Source organism: Aethina tumida, chromosome 1 (assembly GCF_024364675.1).
Source record: "Aethina tumida isolate Nest 87 chromosome 1, icAetTumi1.1, whole genome shotgun sequence".
Classification (NCBI taxonomy): Eukaryota; Metazoa; Arthropoda; class Insecta; order Coleoptera; family Nitidulidae; genus Aethina; species Aethina tumida.
In genome coordinates this window covers 37,642,080-37,656,015 of record NC_065435.1, presented here as the reverse complement: position 1 = coordinate 37,656,015, position 13,936 = coordinate 37,642,080, and the positions used below count along the sequence as shown (strand labels likewise).

Sequence of the window (13,936 nt, the reverse complement as noted above, 5' to 3'; positions counted from 1 at the left end):
AAAATAAATTTCTTTCCCCGTTCAGTTGTAAAATAAAATTTCAGTTCTAATTTTATTTTGTCGTAACTTATATCGGGGTAGTTTTCCATTTTTCTTCGCACAAGTAGTCATCCTACGGACGGAGCGACGTTGTTGGTTTTGGAACTTGGTCGGTTTTTTAGCTTTAAACATCTACCTGCGGAGGACGATCATAATTATTGTTTAGATATTCTTTTTTGTTGTTCGCTATGTTTAATTTTTTCAACGGATTTTCGTTCGAATTCGGAGTTGGATTCTAAGAAAGGAGAAAATGAATATTTTTGATCCAATTTTCAACTCTTCCTAAAAAAGACAACATCTTAATCCGTTTCCAACGGATAATACTGAACGACAACTCTTCCATAACACTGAAACAAACAATTGTCATAATTAGTGCATTTGAAGATTTTCTGATTTTCTGATTCATCGAATTCCTTTATCTTATCACATCAAAGTCTGAAATTTCTGATACCTATACTTTGACATTTTTGTCAATAAGATAAAGGAACTTATTTACACAAATTAATGAAATGCCATTTAAAAAGAAAAACATTAAAATAAATTTCATAGTTAAATACATAATTTACATTTATGAGTCAAGTTTTATGAATATTGGAGAAAATTCTGGAATTTATATCTTATCTAAAATACAATTTTGTTTGTCTGACATTAAGCTGAATCAACAAATTCTCCTTTTTATAATGTTTACTCATCGATTTTGTTAAAATTTGCGATAATCCCATTTTGCCTTTAACGGAAATGGGGAAGAAGTGTTTTAACGTTCGTAATACCACAATAGGAACAAACAAATATATATATATAATAAAAATACTCAATTCTATAACAATTAAATATAAATATATATATATAATACTATATAAACATCCTTAATGCGTTACACCTTTTCACGAAAAATGTTTCAAAGTGTTACAATATCATTAAACAAATAACATTTTCCGAATAATAGTCAGTCAGCCAATCGATTCTTAAAACGGTTTGATTATTTATTTTAGATAAGTTTTAGATTGATAAGTAGTGACGGTTCATTTGTTAAAACGTTTACGAATCGTTCGGTTGACTTGAAAAAATGTCGAAAATGTTGAATTTTCAGGTGTTTCTAGTCTGTGCGGCTTTTGTAGCTGGTGCTAAGGTAACTGTAGTGACAAGGAATAACAACACGCCGCCCATTGTCTCTCCAATTTACTTTTATTTTCGCAATTTAAACCAATTCATTTTTTTACTTGGGCGTGGCACAAAAAGCTTTCTTCAAATTGTTCATCTCTGTTGTAAATGTTTCTCGGCAGCTTCAGCGAATTTAGCCAATTGGACGTGGCTCTTCCGAAATTCGTTATTAATTTTTATTTTTTTCATTCTAGGCCCAACTGCCTCAAGTGGCGGTTGTGGAACTGCCGGCTCAAATGGAATCCGACGCTCAACACACGATCGAACTAAACATCGAAAATGTGAAAAAGCAACTGGAAGACCTTAAAGTAAATAATAATCGATTATCGTCAGACAATTTCTCATTGTCTTATTGTCTTATTGTTTTATTGTTTTATTGTTGACAGGGTAAAGACGATTCGATCAAGTTGTTGGTCTTCCCGGAGTACGGATTGACAGGTTTGAATCCGGACGTTGAAGCTTCCGCGCAGTTCATACCCGGAGTGGACGTTCCAGTCCAACAATATCAAAATGTGGGTTCTCTTTCCTTCTGCTTTAACACATTAAATATAATAATATTTAAAATTTATTGCAGAACGTGAAAAGATTAAGCGACATTGCATTGAGTTATAAAGTCGCGTTGGTCGTAAACCTGTTGGAATTCGTGAACACGACTACCACAAAGACTTACTACAATTCCCTCATAGTTTTCGATGAAAACGGCCGACTGATTAAAAAGTACGTTCTCGTTTTAAACCGATACGTCCGCTGATTGATGGAACGTAAATTTTCAGGACGCACAAAATAAACCTGAGGTCCGAAGAAAGGGAGAAACTCAGTGCGGGTTCGGAAATCGGAATTTTGGAAATATACGGAAACAAATTCGGTCTGCTGATCGGAGAAGACCTTTTAACCGTCGAAGCTTTTAAGCTGTCTGCCATTTCGGGAGTGATCGTGTCGGCATCGTGGAAAAACACGCTTCCGACAAACCTAGGTAAGATATTATCCACACGCGTCCTTCACCAGATTTGGAAAGGGTAAATTACAGCAACCAGTGTCGCATACGGGTTCGAAAGGAGGACTGCCACGCCTGTCTACTTCTCGAACTTGAACAAACCGGATGAGGGCATAAGCGGATCGGGTGTTTACACAAGCAACTTGGTCGATGCCAAAACCACAGGAAAAAGTTCGACGTTCGTTAAAAAAGGCTCGATGAAATCGGTAAGAGACACATCGGACGGAAAGATGAATGAATTAACTCGTTCGTTTATTTGCAGGGTCGCGGACTTCCCGGCGAAGACGACAATGCCGGATTGAGAATCGAGAACGAATCGATTAAAAATTTGGTGAAAACCGCGGCGTTAAGCAATGCAGAACTATACGAAGAGCATCATTGCAAACTGACGACTGGCAGCGACCTATCTTCCGCTTATCAGTAAGAGAAAACGACATTTTGCACTGCCGATCGGTGCTCTGATTTTTCCTTTTTTCCAGACTGGTGTCGTACAAATCGAAAGAAAAGATCGGCGGTCGCGACTACGTCTCCTACTTCTGCGGTCTGATCCCCAACGACGAAAACAACATCAGGATCAAAACCAACGTAGATCTCGCGAACGTGACCATAGAAGTAGACATAGACAGAAATTCAGACAACAAAACGATCGTGTTGCCCGTCGCAGCCGATTTCAATTTGGTGCCTCCCCAATTCGTCTATTCGGATAATAACTTCGTCTCCGTCAGTATCCAGGATGCAAAAGACGTCATCGTTTTTGGCATCCGGATTTTGAAATCGGCCAGTTTCAGGAATGAATTCAGTTTGGCCGTGTTGATCGTTTGCGGTTTGGTTAAGGTTTTATTCGGTTGAAAACCGTCTTTCTTTCTTTCTTTCTTTCTTTCTTTCCATCTTTCCATCTTTCCTTCTTTCCTTCTTTGTTTGTTTGTTTGTTTGTTTGTTTGTTGTCGTATGTGGCCCTTTTTAGAATGATTACTCGTACAGTCGTTATTGAAAGAACAGTAGTAGAAATAAAACAAAGTGATTTTTAAAAAACGTGCATGTTTTATTATTTTCGCATTTATTAAACAAACAATAAAAATTTTACTTGTTTTTTTTTTACAAAATATCGTCAATAAAAATAAAGCAGTCTTTTTTACTTTTATAAATTACAAAACTAATTCCATTAAATCTGTGTGTAAATAAATTATAATTATAATCGAGACAAACAAAAACTAGAATGATACACGATTCAAATAAAAAGAGGAATGTCACAAAAAACGTAAAGTTTTCAAGTTTCTTTAACACAATTGTCATTGGTTAATTGAATTGGTTCGTCAATCACTTTGGTCTCTTCGATCGGCACTTTTTCCTCTTCTATCGCGCATTTTTTTTGTTCGTCAATCGACATTGTCTCTTGTTCACTTATCACTTTTTTCTCATCACTCAACACTTGTTCCTCAGTCTGTTCGTCACTAGAACTGGCACTGGCGCTGCTGCTGCTGCTACTGCTGCTGCTGCTGCTGCTGTTGCTCCTGCTCCTGCTCGTGCTGCTGCTGTTCTTCATCTCCTCCATGCGCATCTTCAGCACTTCGTTCTCCTTCTTCAGCCCTTTGATCTTGCGTCCCTGTTGATTGACCGTTTGTTCCAATCGCAAACATTCCTCCACCAACTCCTGCTTCGACATGCAATTCAACCTTTCCGTCAACACATTCTCGTACTGATCGTCGAAGTCTCTTCGCAGGAAACTCTCGTCGCTCAGGTTGATGTCGATGATGTCGTTGTGGTCCTCGATCAGAAACTGATTGTCGTTGTGAGGCGCCTCGGGAATGTTCACGTTCAGGTTTAGATTTAGGTTGGCGGTGAAGGGAAATCGCCGCTTTTTACCGCGTCTCGTTCTCTTACGCGTTTTCGGCTGGTCCGTCATTCTCGATTTTTTCATCACAGACTGAACGAGGAGGCAATGCAGGAAACTGTTTGTCTGTCTGTCTGTCTGTGCTGTGTGTGCGGTGTGTGCGAGTCGCACAGTGCGACCACAGAACACCTACACCCGCCCGACACGCAGTCCATTTCTGCACTTTACATTTATACGTGCCCCTTTCACATTTCTATACAACGAAATACGTATAACGTATTTGTATTTGTATTAAACGTGATACAAATTTCATCGGAAAATGTTTGAAAACGAAATAAAGGAAAATTAAACGCGCTGCAGATTTCTGTAAAATACGGAAACCTATGAATATGAGGCCAGTCGTTGACACTCAACTAAAATGTTTATTTTGCTTTCAATTTTAATACATTTTCGTTAAATCGTTATAATTTTTATTTTATATTATCGAGTAAAACGCATTCTTATCGGATGCAACAACTCGTATGCGGTACAGATTTCTGTAAAACGTCATCTCAAAATACATAACCTTCAAACACTGTTTACGTGTCAAAACAATAATTACAATAACAATAACGTTAATCAACAATTTTTCAAAATGATGCAACAATATATGAAGGAATTAGAACAAGAACCGTTCGACCCGGAAGAATTCATAGAACGTTTGGCGTGGAGAACTATGATTGAAGCTCAAGTTGAGGATTTCGAACCCGAAGTTTTACACGAATCTTTCACGCAAGCCATAAAGTAAATGAACGGAATGCTTAGGTTTGGTTGATTATCGTGAATAATTGTTTAATTGTAGCGATTTGACGTTGTTGCAAACACACCAACGAAAAAAATGCCAACGTTTAGAGGCACAAGTTAGAGATGAAGAAACGAAATTTTTCGCTGAAATTTCAAAATTAACTTTAGATAATAAAGTAATTAGATAATTATATAATTTAATAATTGTTATTTAATCATTTTATTGCAGAAATCTATAGAAACATTCCAAGAATTGGATGGGAAAATTACACATGTGGCATCGAAAGTGTTGCATTTAGGTGACCAATTGGATAACGTGAATGGGCCAAGAAATCGGGTTTGTGAAGCACAAAAACTGATGTCGCATTTAAATGAATTTTTAACAACGGGCCCGTTAACTTCAAACACTTTCACTGATGTTTCCAAAGTGTGTGTTTCCAAGCTTGTGCTTGTCAGTTAAATGAATTAATTGAGAGAAATCTTTTAGGTAGATGAAGCTGCCGATGTAATACAAAAACTGTTTGTTATTTCTCAAGATTTACCCAACGATAAGTTCAATTGGGTGTTGGAAAAGATCAAAAGAAAATACGACGACATCGAACGAGCTTTGATCGAAGATTTCGTTTCGGCCCAAAAGCGCAACGATTTCGGACGAATGCGTCAAATTGCGAATGCGATGACGCAGTTTAAGGGTTACTCGAGATGCGTTAATGAATTTATCGAATACGGGCAGAAGGTATTTGAGAGAACTTCCGATTTGTCAAAGTTTCATTTTTTACTCGATTTCAGGGGTGTTTGCTGCAAAAAGACGTTTTCGGGCACATCTTGGAACTGTGCAAACACAATAACGAAATCATCAAGCAAGTTTTCACGAATCCCGAACAAGTAAAACAACTGAACAATTCAAACAATTCAAATAATTTATTTGAGCAAACTACAAACACTAATTAATCAATTTCCAGGTAATGTCTAAATTTGTGCTGAACCTTTACCAGTTGAAAATAAACGAGCACATCCGCAGCAAGTTGACCAACGACTTGGACACGCACACTTACTTGCGTACGTTATTCGATTTATACTCGAAGCAAGTATACCAATTTTTGCATTTGTGGGCGACGACAATAACGACGACACTTTTGTTTTAGGACGAATCAATTGTCGAAAAGTCTCTGCGTCTATAAGATGGGAAGCGACAAGAACTTTTTAAACAAACTAACTGGCAACATTTTTGGCAAATATATCGAGAAATATATCGAGTAAGCTCACACAATTCGAAATAATCAATCAATCAATCAAATCGTACTTACAATTTTATGAATTTACAGTTTGGAACTGAAATGTTTAAAGCAACGTTGCCAAAACAATTTGCAGAAGTATTACGAATCTAAAAATCATCAAAAGAAACAAATACAAACTGGCGGGTAAAAAGAATGACATATCTATAAAAGTTTAACGTAGTAACGACGAAAGTTGTCTGTTTTTTCAGATTTCAAGATTTGAAACGTGATTTATTCGCAAAGGCCAACATAAATTTGTCCCAAGCAGAAAATTACGGAGGCGAAACTTTTCTCTCCGAAGAGTTGGCGATTATGATTCTGCAGGACACGAAAAATGCGTTTCAGCGTTGCCAATTGGTGAGAACAACGTATACACGAACCAATTCGATAACGATATAAACGTGTGTCTTGTTTGACAGCTGTCCAAGCCGGAAAACAAAGCCGGAAACGCCTCTCAAATCCTCGACTGTTTAATAAATTGTCTGTTAACGGAACACGTCGACTACGCCCTCGAATTAGGCTTGCAGGCCATTCCAAACGCAGAATTGGGAAAAACTCCTCCGAAAATTTACTTTTTCAACATCGTTCATCAATGCAACAACATTACTCACCTTCTGGAGAAGCAATTTCAGGATTTGGTCGTCCCTATGTTGCTGTAAGGACGTTGCTGCTGTTGCTGTTACTGTTCGATTGTAATCAATCGTCTAATGACGACGACCGTTTGTTTCAGGAACTCGCCCAAGTACAACGACTGTTTGCAGAAAAAGAAATTCGTGCTCGAAGATATCGAACGGAAAGTTAACAACGGAATCGACAGATCTCTGAACTCCATCGCGTTGTGGATCAAACTGTATTTGCAAGCGGAACAGAAGAAGACCGATTTTAAACCGGAAAGCGACGACTTTGATACGGTCTCATCGAACGTGATTAATTGATGGGTGAGGGTGTGTGGCCGAGTTTAAATGATTCGATATTTTTCAGGCATGCAAGACGGTTTCCCAATACGTGACGAACACGATAAAGGAGATCAAACAGACTCTGGACGGGAACAACGTGAATGCGGTTTTGCAGGAACTGGGAATCAGGTTGCACCGCGTTGTGTACGATCATCTGCTGCAGTTCCAGTTCAACACCGCAGGAGCGATGGTGGCGATTTGCGACTTGAACGAATACCGTTTGTGCACGAAACCGTTGGGAAGTTTCGTGCAGGAGTTGTTCGAAACTTTACATTCCCTTTGCAACCTGTTGTTGGTGAAACCGGAGAACCTGACCCAAGTTTGTTCGGAAGATTCCCTGGTAAGTTGATCAAGTCGGTCGTCGTCTTCCATTTTTCGACCACTCTTTCTTTCAGGTCAATTTGGACAAGTCAGTTTTGCACAACTTCATACAGTTGAGAAGCGACTTCAAAATGCAAAAACAAACGATGTTGAAGGTTTAATTTATTGTATTCGTAAAATAAACATAATTATAGGAAAAAAAGTCGATCGTTTATTGTTTACAATCCTCTCTTCATCTTAAATATTAATAATAATAATAATAATAATAATCAATCAATCAATCAATCAATCACACACGTAAAAAAGAAACCGTAGATTACAGAGACAGACAGGCAGCCAGTTGGCGGCGGGAGTTCCTGCGACGTCTAACGCATCCTGTAACGATTGCTCTCCTTCACCTCGCCCAGTTCGCCCTTGAACTCCACGTCGATGCCGAAGTCCAGGTCCCTGCCGTTCCTCGGGTTCGGGCGCATTTTGAACGTGCCGTTTATCACTTCGCCCTTTTTCACCGTCATGTAGTTCTCGATGTAGAACACCGTCTGTTTCCAGTGCGTGTAGGGCGCGTCGGGGGCCGTCGTGAAACCGATTCGTTTGTGACACTTTGTGAACTCGACGTTGAAGTAGGTGACCAGCGCCTGCACGTAATCGTTCCTGCGCACGTTCAGACTGAAATCAGATTCGAACTCCAGATCTTTCTTCTGCACCGTGTAGAGATCCACCTCCTTGATGAGACTGGGCGTGGTGACGACCTGTTTGGGATCGACCACGTCCACCAGCGGTTCGCTGATGGCCACCCGCCGGATCGAGCTCATGTCGAAGCCGTACACGTCGTCCCACCAGTTGATCTTCTCGTCCTTGTACTGTCTGTCCTCGATGGCGGTAATGAAGAGGGAGCAGCGGTCGGGGAAGAGCAGTCCCTCCGGCTTGAGCCACTTGTCGCGCGCGAACAGCACCGTGTCCAGCATGCTCTCGTAGAAGAGGCAGTAGCCCATCCATTCGCTGATGATGATGTCGACCTTGTCGATCTCCGGGATCTGGATCTCCTCCACCTTGCCCTTGATGATCGTGATGATGTGATCCAGTTTGTTGTCCTTGATGATGTTGCGGGCGTAGTCGACGATGTTGGAGCATTCGATGGCGTACACCTTCTTGGCGCCGGCCTTCGCCGCGAACATGCTGAGAATGGCGGTGCCGCATCCGATGTCCATGACGACTTTGTCTTGGAATAGGTGCTTGTTGTGGTACATGGAGTTGCGGTAGGTCAGGGTGCGCACCTCGTCTTTGAGCATCTCCTCGTGGATGCCGAAATGGGCGTACGAGTCGAAGTAGTAGTCCCGAGAGGTCATCTCGTCGGCCGTGGGCTGCGTTTCCATCTCCTCAGACATTTTCCTCGACGCGGTGACCGACTGGCTGAAAAATGCGACGACGACTTAGTTCGATCCGTTCGCAAATTCGTTGGACCTCGTTGGACCACGTCGGTCCACGTCGGTCCACGTTAGTGGTAGTTAGTTAGGTTCGACTTGATGCTCGACAATTGCGTAGATTGTGAGCGACAACAAAGGGACGGGACGGGAATCGAGCGTGGATGTTTGATTACGAGATTGTTCGGTAGAAAACGTGACAAATTAACGGCGTTGTCGGTAAATTGGTGGAAATTGCGACTGGATATCGTCAAATCACTTGAAATGTTACAGGTCGAACGTGCCATTGGAAAGATTCACTGCCAAGAGAAAAAGCGTTGCGAAGTGTCGCGCGTGAAATTTTCCCAGTCCAACTCGACCACACGTTTCTAAACGTCCGAATCGTTCAGATAAACGTTTCGATCGGTTTAAAATAAGAAAAAATACTTACATGCAGTAGACAGTTGCACGAGTTGTGGTTAAGTGACGGACGCTCGCCGGCGGAACAAACTAGCCAAAACCGTCAAAGATACGGGCGCCAAATACGAAAACGACCAATCGCATCGATGCGAATGTGATTGGTACGATTCAGTCATCTGAATTGCAGGGCGGGCAATACGAACTGACAAATAGAACTTGTTGTTTTGTGCATTGCGATTGGATGCAATGACAGATTGTGGTTACGTGTAAATAAATGGTCAAGTGAAGTTTTCTCGTTTGCGAACCGATTTCGATGCGGTTTCGAAACATTGATGTGCTTACGTTCGTTTGTGGCGGATTCCGAAAAACGCGTCGCATCTGTTGTTAGTGTTGTGGCTTACGAGATTGGCGGTGTGCGGTGTGCGGGAGAAAAATGCGTTACGATTTTGTTGTAACAGTGACAGTTCTCTTGTTTACAACTGCAACTTTGTGTGAGAAACAAGACGAAGACGATGAAAAAGGTTTGTAGCTTGTACTAAATAATCGAACAATTCGAATCACGAAATGACTATCGTTGCAGATTACCTGTGGAACCAGGCACAGTTGTTGCAAAAAATGGTCGAAGATTTTGACAACTTGAAAACGACCCTCGACAATCAACAACTTGAGGAGGAGGAGGAAATTTTACCACCACCGAAAAAGGAACCGGAAGTACTGACGGCCGAGCAAAAACACGCACACAATTTATTCCTGGAAGCCCAAAAACTACTTAACAGAACCAAGCCAGACAAAAAGGCAGCCTACGAATTGCTGCAGGAAGCTGCCAAATTGGAAAACGACGAAGCTTTGAGTTTGCTGGCGTGGTCTGAGTTGTTGGGGGTGCCTCCGATCATCAAACCGAACATAAACGCTTCGAAAACGATGTTCGAAACGTTGGCGGAGAAAGGTGTGGGAGCGGGTCACGCCGGATTGGGTTTCATGCACGCCGTCGGATTGGGCGTGAACGTCAGCCAATCGAGGGCGTTGGTCCATTATGTGTTTGGGGCGCTGGGCGGCGACACCTGGGCGCACATGGCTTTGGGATACAGATACTGGGCGGGAGTGACGGTGGCGCCCAGCTGCGAAAAGGCGCTCGAACATTACAGGAAGGTTGCCGACAAAGGTAAAGTTATAAACAAACAGTAGAAATATGGAGGGAGGAGTGGACTCCTCAATGAACACCTATTTTCAGTGAGCCAAGGAGTTTCCTTCAGTGGTGGTTCAGCAATTCAAAGGATCAGATTACTGGACGAACTAGAAAACGGTTACACCTCCGGAATTTTGGACAACGACTTGATCGAATATTATCAATTGTTGGCCGAAAAAGGAGACGTTCAGGCACAAGTAAATCGATTTCCACGTGGAGCCGTTCCATTGGAAAGATTAAATTTTTACGAACCGTTTTAGGTGGGGTTGGGGCAGTTGCATTATCAAGGAGGAAGAGGAGTCGACCTGGACTATCAGAAAGCCTTACATTATTTCACGCAAGCTGCGGAAGCAGGAAATGCCGTTGCAATGGCTTACTTGGGAAAGGTAGCTTTCCCTCGTTCCACCACAGCTTTCCACATTTCACTTTTGCCTTATGTTTGGCTCTTTTTGTAGATTTACTTGGAGGGAAGCGACGAAGTTAAACCGGACAACGATACCGCCTACAAATATTTCAAGAAAGCTTCCGACCTGAACAATCCGGTCGGTCTGAGCGGATTGGGACTGATGTATTTGTACGGAAGGGGCGTCGAAAAGGTACCTTCAATTATTGTCGCGTCCGAATGAAAAAATAAAGTGTCGTTGTGTGTCGTTGTAGGATTACACGAAAGCCCAGAAGTACTTCCATTTGGCCGCGGACCAAGGTTGGGTGGACGGACAGTTGCAGCTGGGAAACATGTATTTCAGTAATACGATCGAAAACTGCCGATTTAGACCGATCTATAGCTTGGCTTTGTTGTTTGTTTAGGCGGTTTGGGCGGAAAGCGCGACTACAAACTGGCGAACAAGTACTTTTCGTTGGCGTCACAATCGGGCCACGTCCTGGCCTACTACAATCTGGGGCAGATGCACGCTCAAGGAACGGGAATGCTGCGGTCGTGTCCCACGGCCGTCGAACTCTTCAAGAACGTGGCCGAGCGAGGGAGATGGGGAGAGATGTTGATGCAGGCGCACCAGGAGTACAGAGAGGGAGATCGCGACGCGGCCTTCGTGCGCTACGCCCTTCTGGCCGAGCTGGGATTCGAGGTGGCTCAGTCGAACGCCGCCTTCATGTTGGACCGAGCCGAAGTGCCCATGATGAGCGACCGCAGAGAGGAGGCGTTGGTGCGTGCGCTCACCTACTGGGGAAGGGCGGCCGCCCAGGGATACTCGGCCGCGCAGGTCAAGCTGGGCGACTACCACTACTACGGACACGGGACGCCCGTCGATTACGAAACGGCCGCCACTCATTACCGCGTCGCGTCCGAGCAGCAGCAGAACGCGCAGGCCATGTTCAATCTGGCGTACATGCACGAACGCGGACTGGGCATGACGAAGGACTGGCACCTGGCCAAGCGCTGTTACGACATGGCGGCCGAGACGAACGCAGACGCCAAAGTACCGGTGGCCATGGCACTCTTCAAACTGTCGGTGGTTTACGCGCTCGAAACCTTCGGACAGGTACTCTACTCTGACTGCAGATACTCTCTACACTCTTCTTGCTACAACGACTTCAACGTTTCCTTTTCTCTTTCGCAGGGACCGATCTCTTCGCTCTCCGACCTGACGGAAGTTTTGGGCTCAAACTGGGACTTGTACTTGATCACCACTCTAACGGCCATTTTGGCGGGAATCATTTACTTTAGAAGACCACAAATCAACAATTAATTAATTAACCTAACTGATGCGTTCTTTCAGTTTGCCGTCGTCTTTGTAAATTTGACTGATTATTAATATTATCATCATCATTATTATTATTATTAAATAATTTGTTTGTTAATTTATTTTGTACATAAATTGTTATTACTCAAATGATGGAAGTAAACCACAATTGAAGAACAAAAATCAATTTTACTTATCATCAGTAACAGTTCAACAATTTGTCTTTGATCAAATCAACAACTTGACTGTTTACTACCGAATCTATTAAATTCTTCGTTGCTGTTAAATAATCATCTTCATCGTTTCCTGCATCATCCGCGTTCTCAATTTTTACGCGTTTTTCGCGTTGTTCCGTTAAAAACATGGTAAATTCTTCGTTCGTTAAAACGTTAGGTTTTTTAATAAATTCGTATTTACTTAAAACAGCGTCAACATCAAATTCAGCCATTTCTTCATTGCTAGTTGAAGGTTGGTACCTTTCACATTTTTCCTTACAATAATTCATAGTTTGCAAACAGGATTCGAACGTTAAATCGTTCACCTGAAATTCAATAAAATTATTAGATCTACGAACAAAAAAATACACGTACAACGTCGTAATTTACATATAAATTGTTGGGATTAATTATCCGATGTTTTTGGTCTTCATTTAAATTTTGACTTATAGTTTTCATTAAAAGTTGTACAATCGATTCGTTGAAACGTTCGTTTTCGTCACTTTCCTGAAACAAAATAATTTCATTTCATTCATGATGAAATGCACGCACAAATCAGGTGAATAAATTACACATGAGATCCAAGTGTTGATGGAAATCGAGGTTTCCAAATTTTCTACATAATGCCAAGTTTTCTTCGGCACGAACAGAACATCTCCCGGTTTCAATATTATTCTCGAACAATTTTTCACTCCTACAACAAACATCGAATCGATTATTTGAATGTGTTTATTAAAAATCTGATCAGATTGAATCATCATCATCATCAGTCATCCATCACCTTTGAAGCCAGGCTCATTTAAATCCGGACTGAAAAAATTTAATTTCGAATAAATACTGGATTCTTCGTACGGGATTCTTGTCGATTTCAAGTCTTCTTCTTTCGGAAACAAAATCCACATTTTCCTTAAAACGATTGGCTGCGATTATTAATGCGACTGAACATTGCTAAATTGAATGAATGAATTTACTTTCCGTAAATTTGCAAAATTAAATTATATCCGTAAGAGTCTTGATGCAAAGAGGTGTGTGAATTCTTTGAGCCGAACCAAAACGTCGATTTTTCATAGTTTATTTCGGGAAAACCGAAAACTTTCCAATTTATGTTGTTCATTAAATGAACATTTTCATTTAAATTTTCATTCAAATGTTTATAATCGTAATAAAACCATTTATCATCTTCACTATTTGCCTTTTCCAAAAACTGTTCAAAAGTTAACGTTTCTCTTTTTGTGATTGTCTCAAATTGTGGTTTCTTAAAGATGAATAAATAATAATAATTCAACAAACACACAAACAAACAAATTAATCAACTTACTCGAGTACAATAATTAAAACCGACACGACAATCTAAATTTAAATTTCCAAACACATTTTTCCAATCTTTCAGCTTCCAATTAATCAAATCGCATTTTATAAAGTTCTCGAACAATAAAATTTCATCGGAATTTTCTATTAATTGTTTCAAAACGTTTGCATCGACCTTATAACGAGCTTCCATTTTAATTATGAAAAATTAATTAATTTTTATTTTTTATAGACACGTTTTAAATTGCAAAACAAATACAAACTAATACCGTATTGTTTACATATCTAATTTGCTAATGATATAACCTAAAATGCATATGTCATGCAATTATTAAGGCTTACGTA

General features: G+C 41.0%; 6 protein-coding genes across 7 annotated transcripts; 3 read left to right on the top strand and 3 right to left on the bottom strand.

Moving 5' to 3' along the window:
• The first annotated feature begins 1,070 nt into the window (after positions 1-1,070).
• Positions 1,071-3,166, top strand: LOC109601438 (biotinidase). Its single transcript, XM_020017679.2, has 8 exons — positions 1,071-1,168; positions 1,395-1,508; positions 1,587-1,712; positions 1,775-1,917; positions 1,974-2,173; positions 2,228-2,400; positions 2,457-2,614; positions 2,674-3,166. The coding sequence occupies exons 1-8, from the start codon at positions 1,106-1,108 to the stop codon at positions 3,041-3,043; spliced, it is 1,347 nt and encodes a 448-aa protein (XP_019873238.1). The 5' UTR covers positions 1,071-1,105; the 3' UTR covers positions 3,044-3,166.
• Positions 3,167-3,461: 295 nt separating this feature from the next.
• On the bottom strand, positions 3,462-4,097 carry LOC126265394 (corepressor interacting with RBPJ 1-like). Its single transcript, XM_049966702.1, has one exon. It carries the CDS (start codon positions 4,095-4,097, stop codon positions 3,462-3,464), a length of 636 nt encoding a protein of 211 aa, XP_049822659.1.
• A 390-nt stretch (positions 4,098-4,487) lies between these two features.
• LOC126264245 (exocyst complex component 5-like) lies at positions 4,488-7,567 on the top strand. The gene is made up of 13 exons (XM_049961149.1): positions 4,488-4,808; positions 4,867-4,984; positions 5,038-5,235; positions 5,296-5,544; positions 5,598-5,693; positions 5,771-5,892; positions 5,954-6,064; positions 6,134-6,229; positions 6,295-6,442; positions 6,505-6,740; positions 6,816-7,008; positions 7,067-7,381; positions 7,437-7,567. The coding sequence occupies exons 1-13, from the start codon at positions 4,660-4,662 to the stop codon at positions 7,521-7,523; spliced, it is 2,118 nt and encodes a 705-aa protein (XP_049817106.1). The 5' UTR covers positions 4,488-4,659; the 3' UTR covers positions 7,524-7,567.
• Positions 7,510-9,341, bottom strand: LOC126264247 (protein arginine N-methyltransferase 1-like). Its single transcript, XM_049961155.1, has 2 exons — positions 9,214-9,341; positions 7,510-8,772 (listed from the first exon to the last, which is right to left on the bottom strand). Exon 2 carries the CDS (start codon positions 8,745-8,747, stop codon positions 7,728-7,730), a length of 1,020 nt encoding a protein of 339 aa, XP_049817112.1. The 5' UTR covers positions 8,748-8,772; positions 9,214-9,341; the 3' UTR covers positions 7,510-7,727.
• A 127-nt stretch (positions 9,342-9,468) lies between these two features.
• On the top strand, positions 9,469-13,736 carry LOC109601440 (protein sel-1 homolog 1). Its single transcript, XM_020017682.2, has 8 exons — positions 9,469-9,703; positions 9,763-10,344; positions 10,414-10,565; positions 10,629-10,754; positions 10,824-10,964; positions 11,026-11,113; positions 11,176-11,867; positions 11,946-13,736. Exons 1-8 carry the CDS (start codon positions 9,616-9,618, stop codon positions 12,072-12,074), a joined length of 1,998 nt encoding a protein of 665 aa, XP_019873241.2. The 5' UTR covers positions 9,469-9,615; the 3' UTR covers positions 12,075-13,736.
• On the bottom strand, positions 12,238-13,784 carry LOC126264246 (HSPB1-associated protein 1-like). Of its 2 annotated transcripts, none has more exons than XM_049961150.1 (6): positions 13,602-13,784; positions 13,255-13,538; positions 13,065-13,189; positions 12,856-12,977; positions 12,659-12,790; positions 12,238-12,609 (listed from the first exon to the last, which is right to left on the bottom strand). In XM_049961150.1, exons 1-6 carry the CDS (start codon positions 13,782-13,784, stop codon positions 12,268-12,270), a joined length of 1,188 nt encoding a protein of 395 aa, XP_049817107.1. In that variant the 3' UTR covers positions 12,238-12,267. The 2 variants fall into 2 exon arrangements, with proteins under 2 accessions (XP_049817107.1, XP_049817108.1); XM_049961151.1 differs by having other exon boundaries at positions 12,674-12,790.
• Positions 13,785-13,936: the final 152 nt, after the last annotated feature.

Coding starts and splice junctions, on each gene's coding strand:
- LOC109601438 (XM_020017679.2), top strand. CDS start 1,106: ATGTCGAAAATGTTGAATTTTCAGGTGTTTCTAGTCTGTGCGGCTTTT. Junction 1,169..1,394: donor CTTTTGTAGCTGGTGCTAAG/GTAACTGTAGTG, acceptor TTTTCATTCTAG/GCCCAACTGCCTCAAGTGGC. Junction 2,174..2,227: donor CACGCTTCCGACAAACCTAG/GTAAGATATTAT, acceptor GGTAAATTACAG/CAACCAGTGTCGCATACGGG.
- LOC126264245 (XM_049961149.1), top strand. CDS start 4,660: ATGATGCAACAATATATGAAGGAATTAGAACAAGAACCGTTCGACCCG. Junction 4,985..5,037: donor AATTAACTTTAGATAATAAA/GTAATTAGATAA, acceptor ATTTTATTGCAG/AAATCTATAGAAACATTCCA. Junction 7,009..7,066: donor TTGATACGGTCTCATCGAAC/GTGATTAATTGA, acceptor GATATTTTTCAG/GCATGCAAGACGGTTTCCCA.
- LOC126264247 (XM_049961155.1), bottom strand. CDS start 8,747: ATGTCTGAGGAGATGGAAACGCAGCCCACGGCCGACGAGATGACCTCT.
- LOC126264246 (XM_049961150.1), bottom strand. CDS start 13,784: ATGGAAGCTCGTTATAAGGTCGATGCAAACGTTTTGAAACAATTAATA. Junction 13,539..13,601: donor GTTTTAATTATTGTACTCGA/GTAAGTTGATTA, acceptor TTCATCTTTAAG/AAACCACAATTTGAGACAAT. Junction 12,978..13,064: donor AAATGAGCCTGGCTTCAAAG/GTGATGGATGAC, acceptor TGTTTGTTGTAG/GAGTGAAAAATTGTTCGAGA.
- LOC126265394 (XM_049966702.1), bottom strand. CDS start 4,097: ATGACGGACCAGCCGAAAACGCGTAAGAGAACGAGACGCGGTAAAAAG.
- LOC109601440 (XM_020017682.2), top strand. CDS start 9,616: ATGCGTTACGATTTTGTTGTAACAGTGACAGTTCTCTTGTTTACAACT. Junction 9,704..9,762: donor AGACGAAGACGATGAAAAAG/GTTTGTAGCTTG, acceptor CTATCGTTGCAG/ATTACCTGTGGAACCAGGCA. Junction 11,114..11,175: donor GCTGGGAAACATGTATTTCA/GTAATACGATCG, acceptor TTGTTTGTTTAG/GCGGTTTGGGCGGAAAGCGC.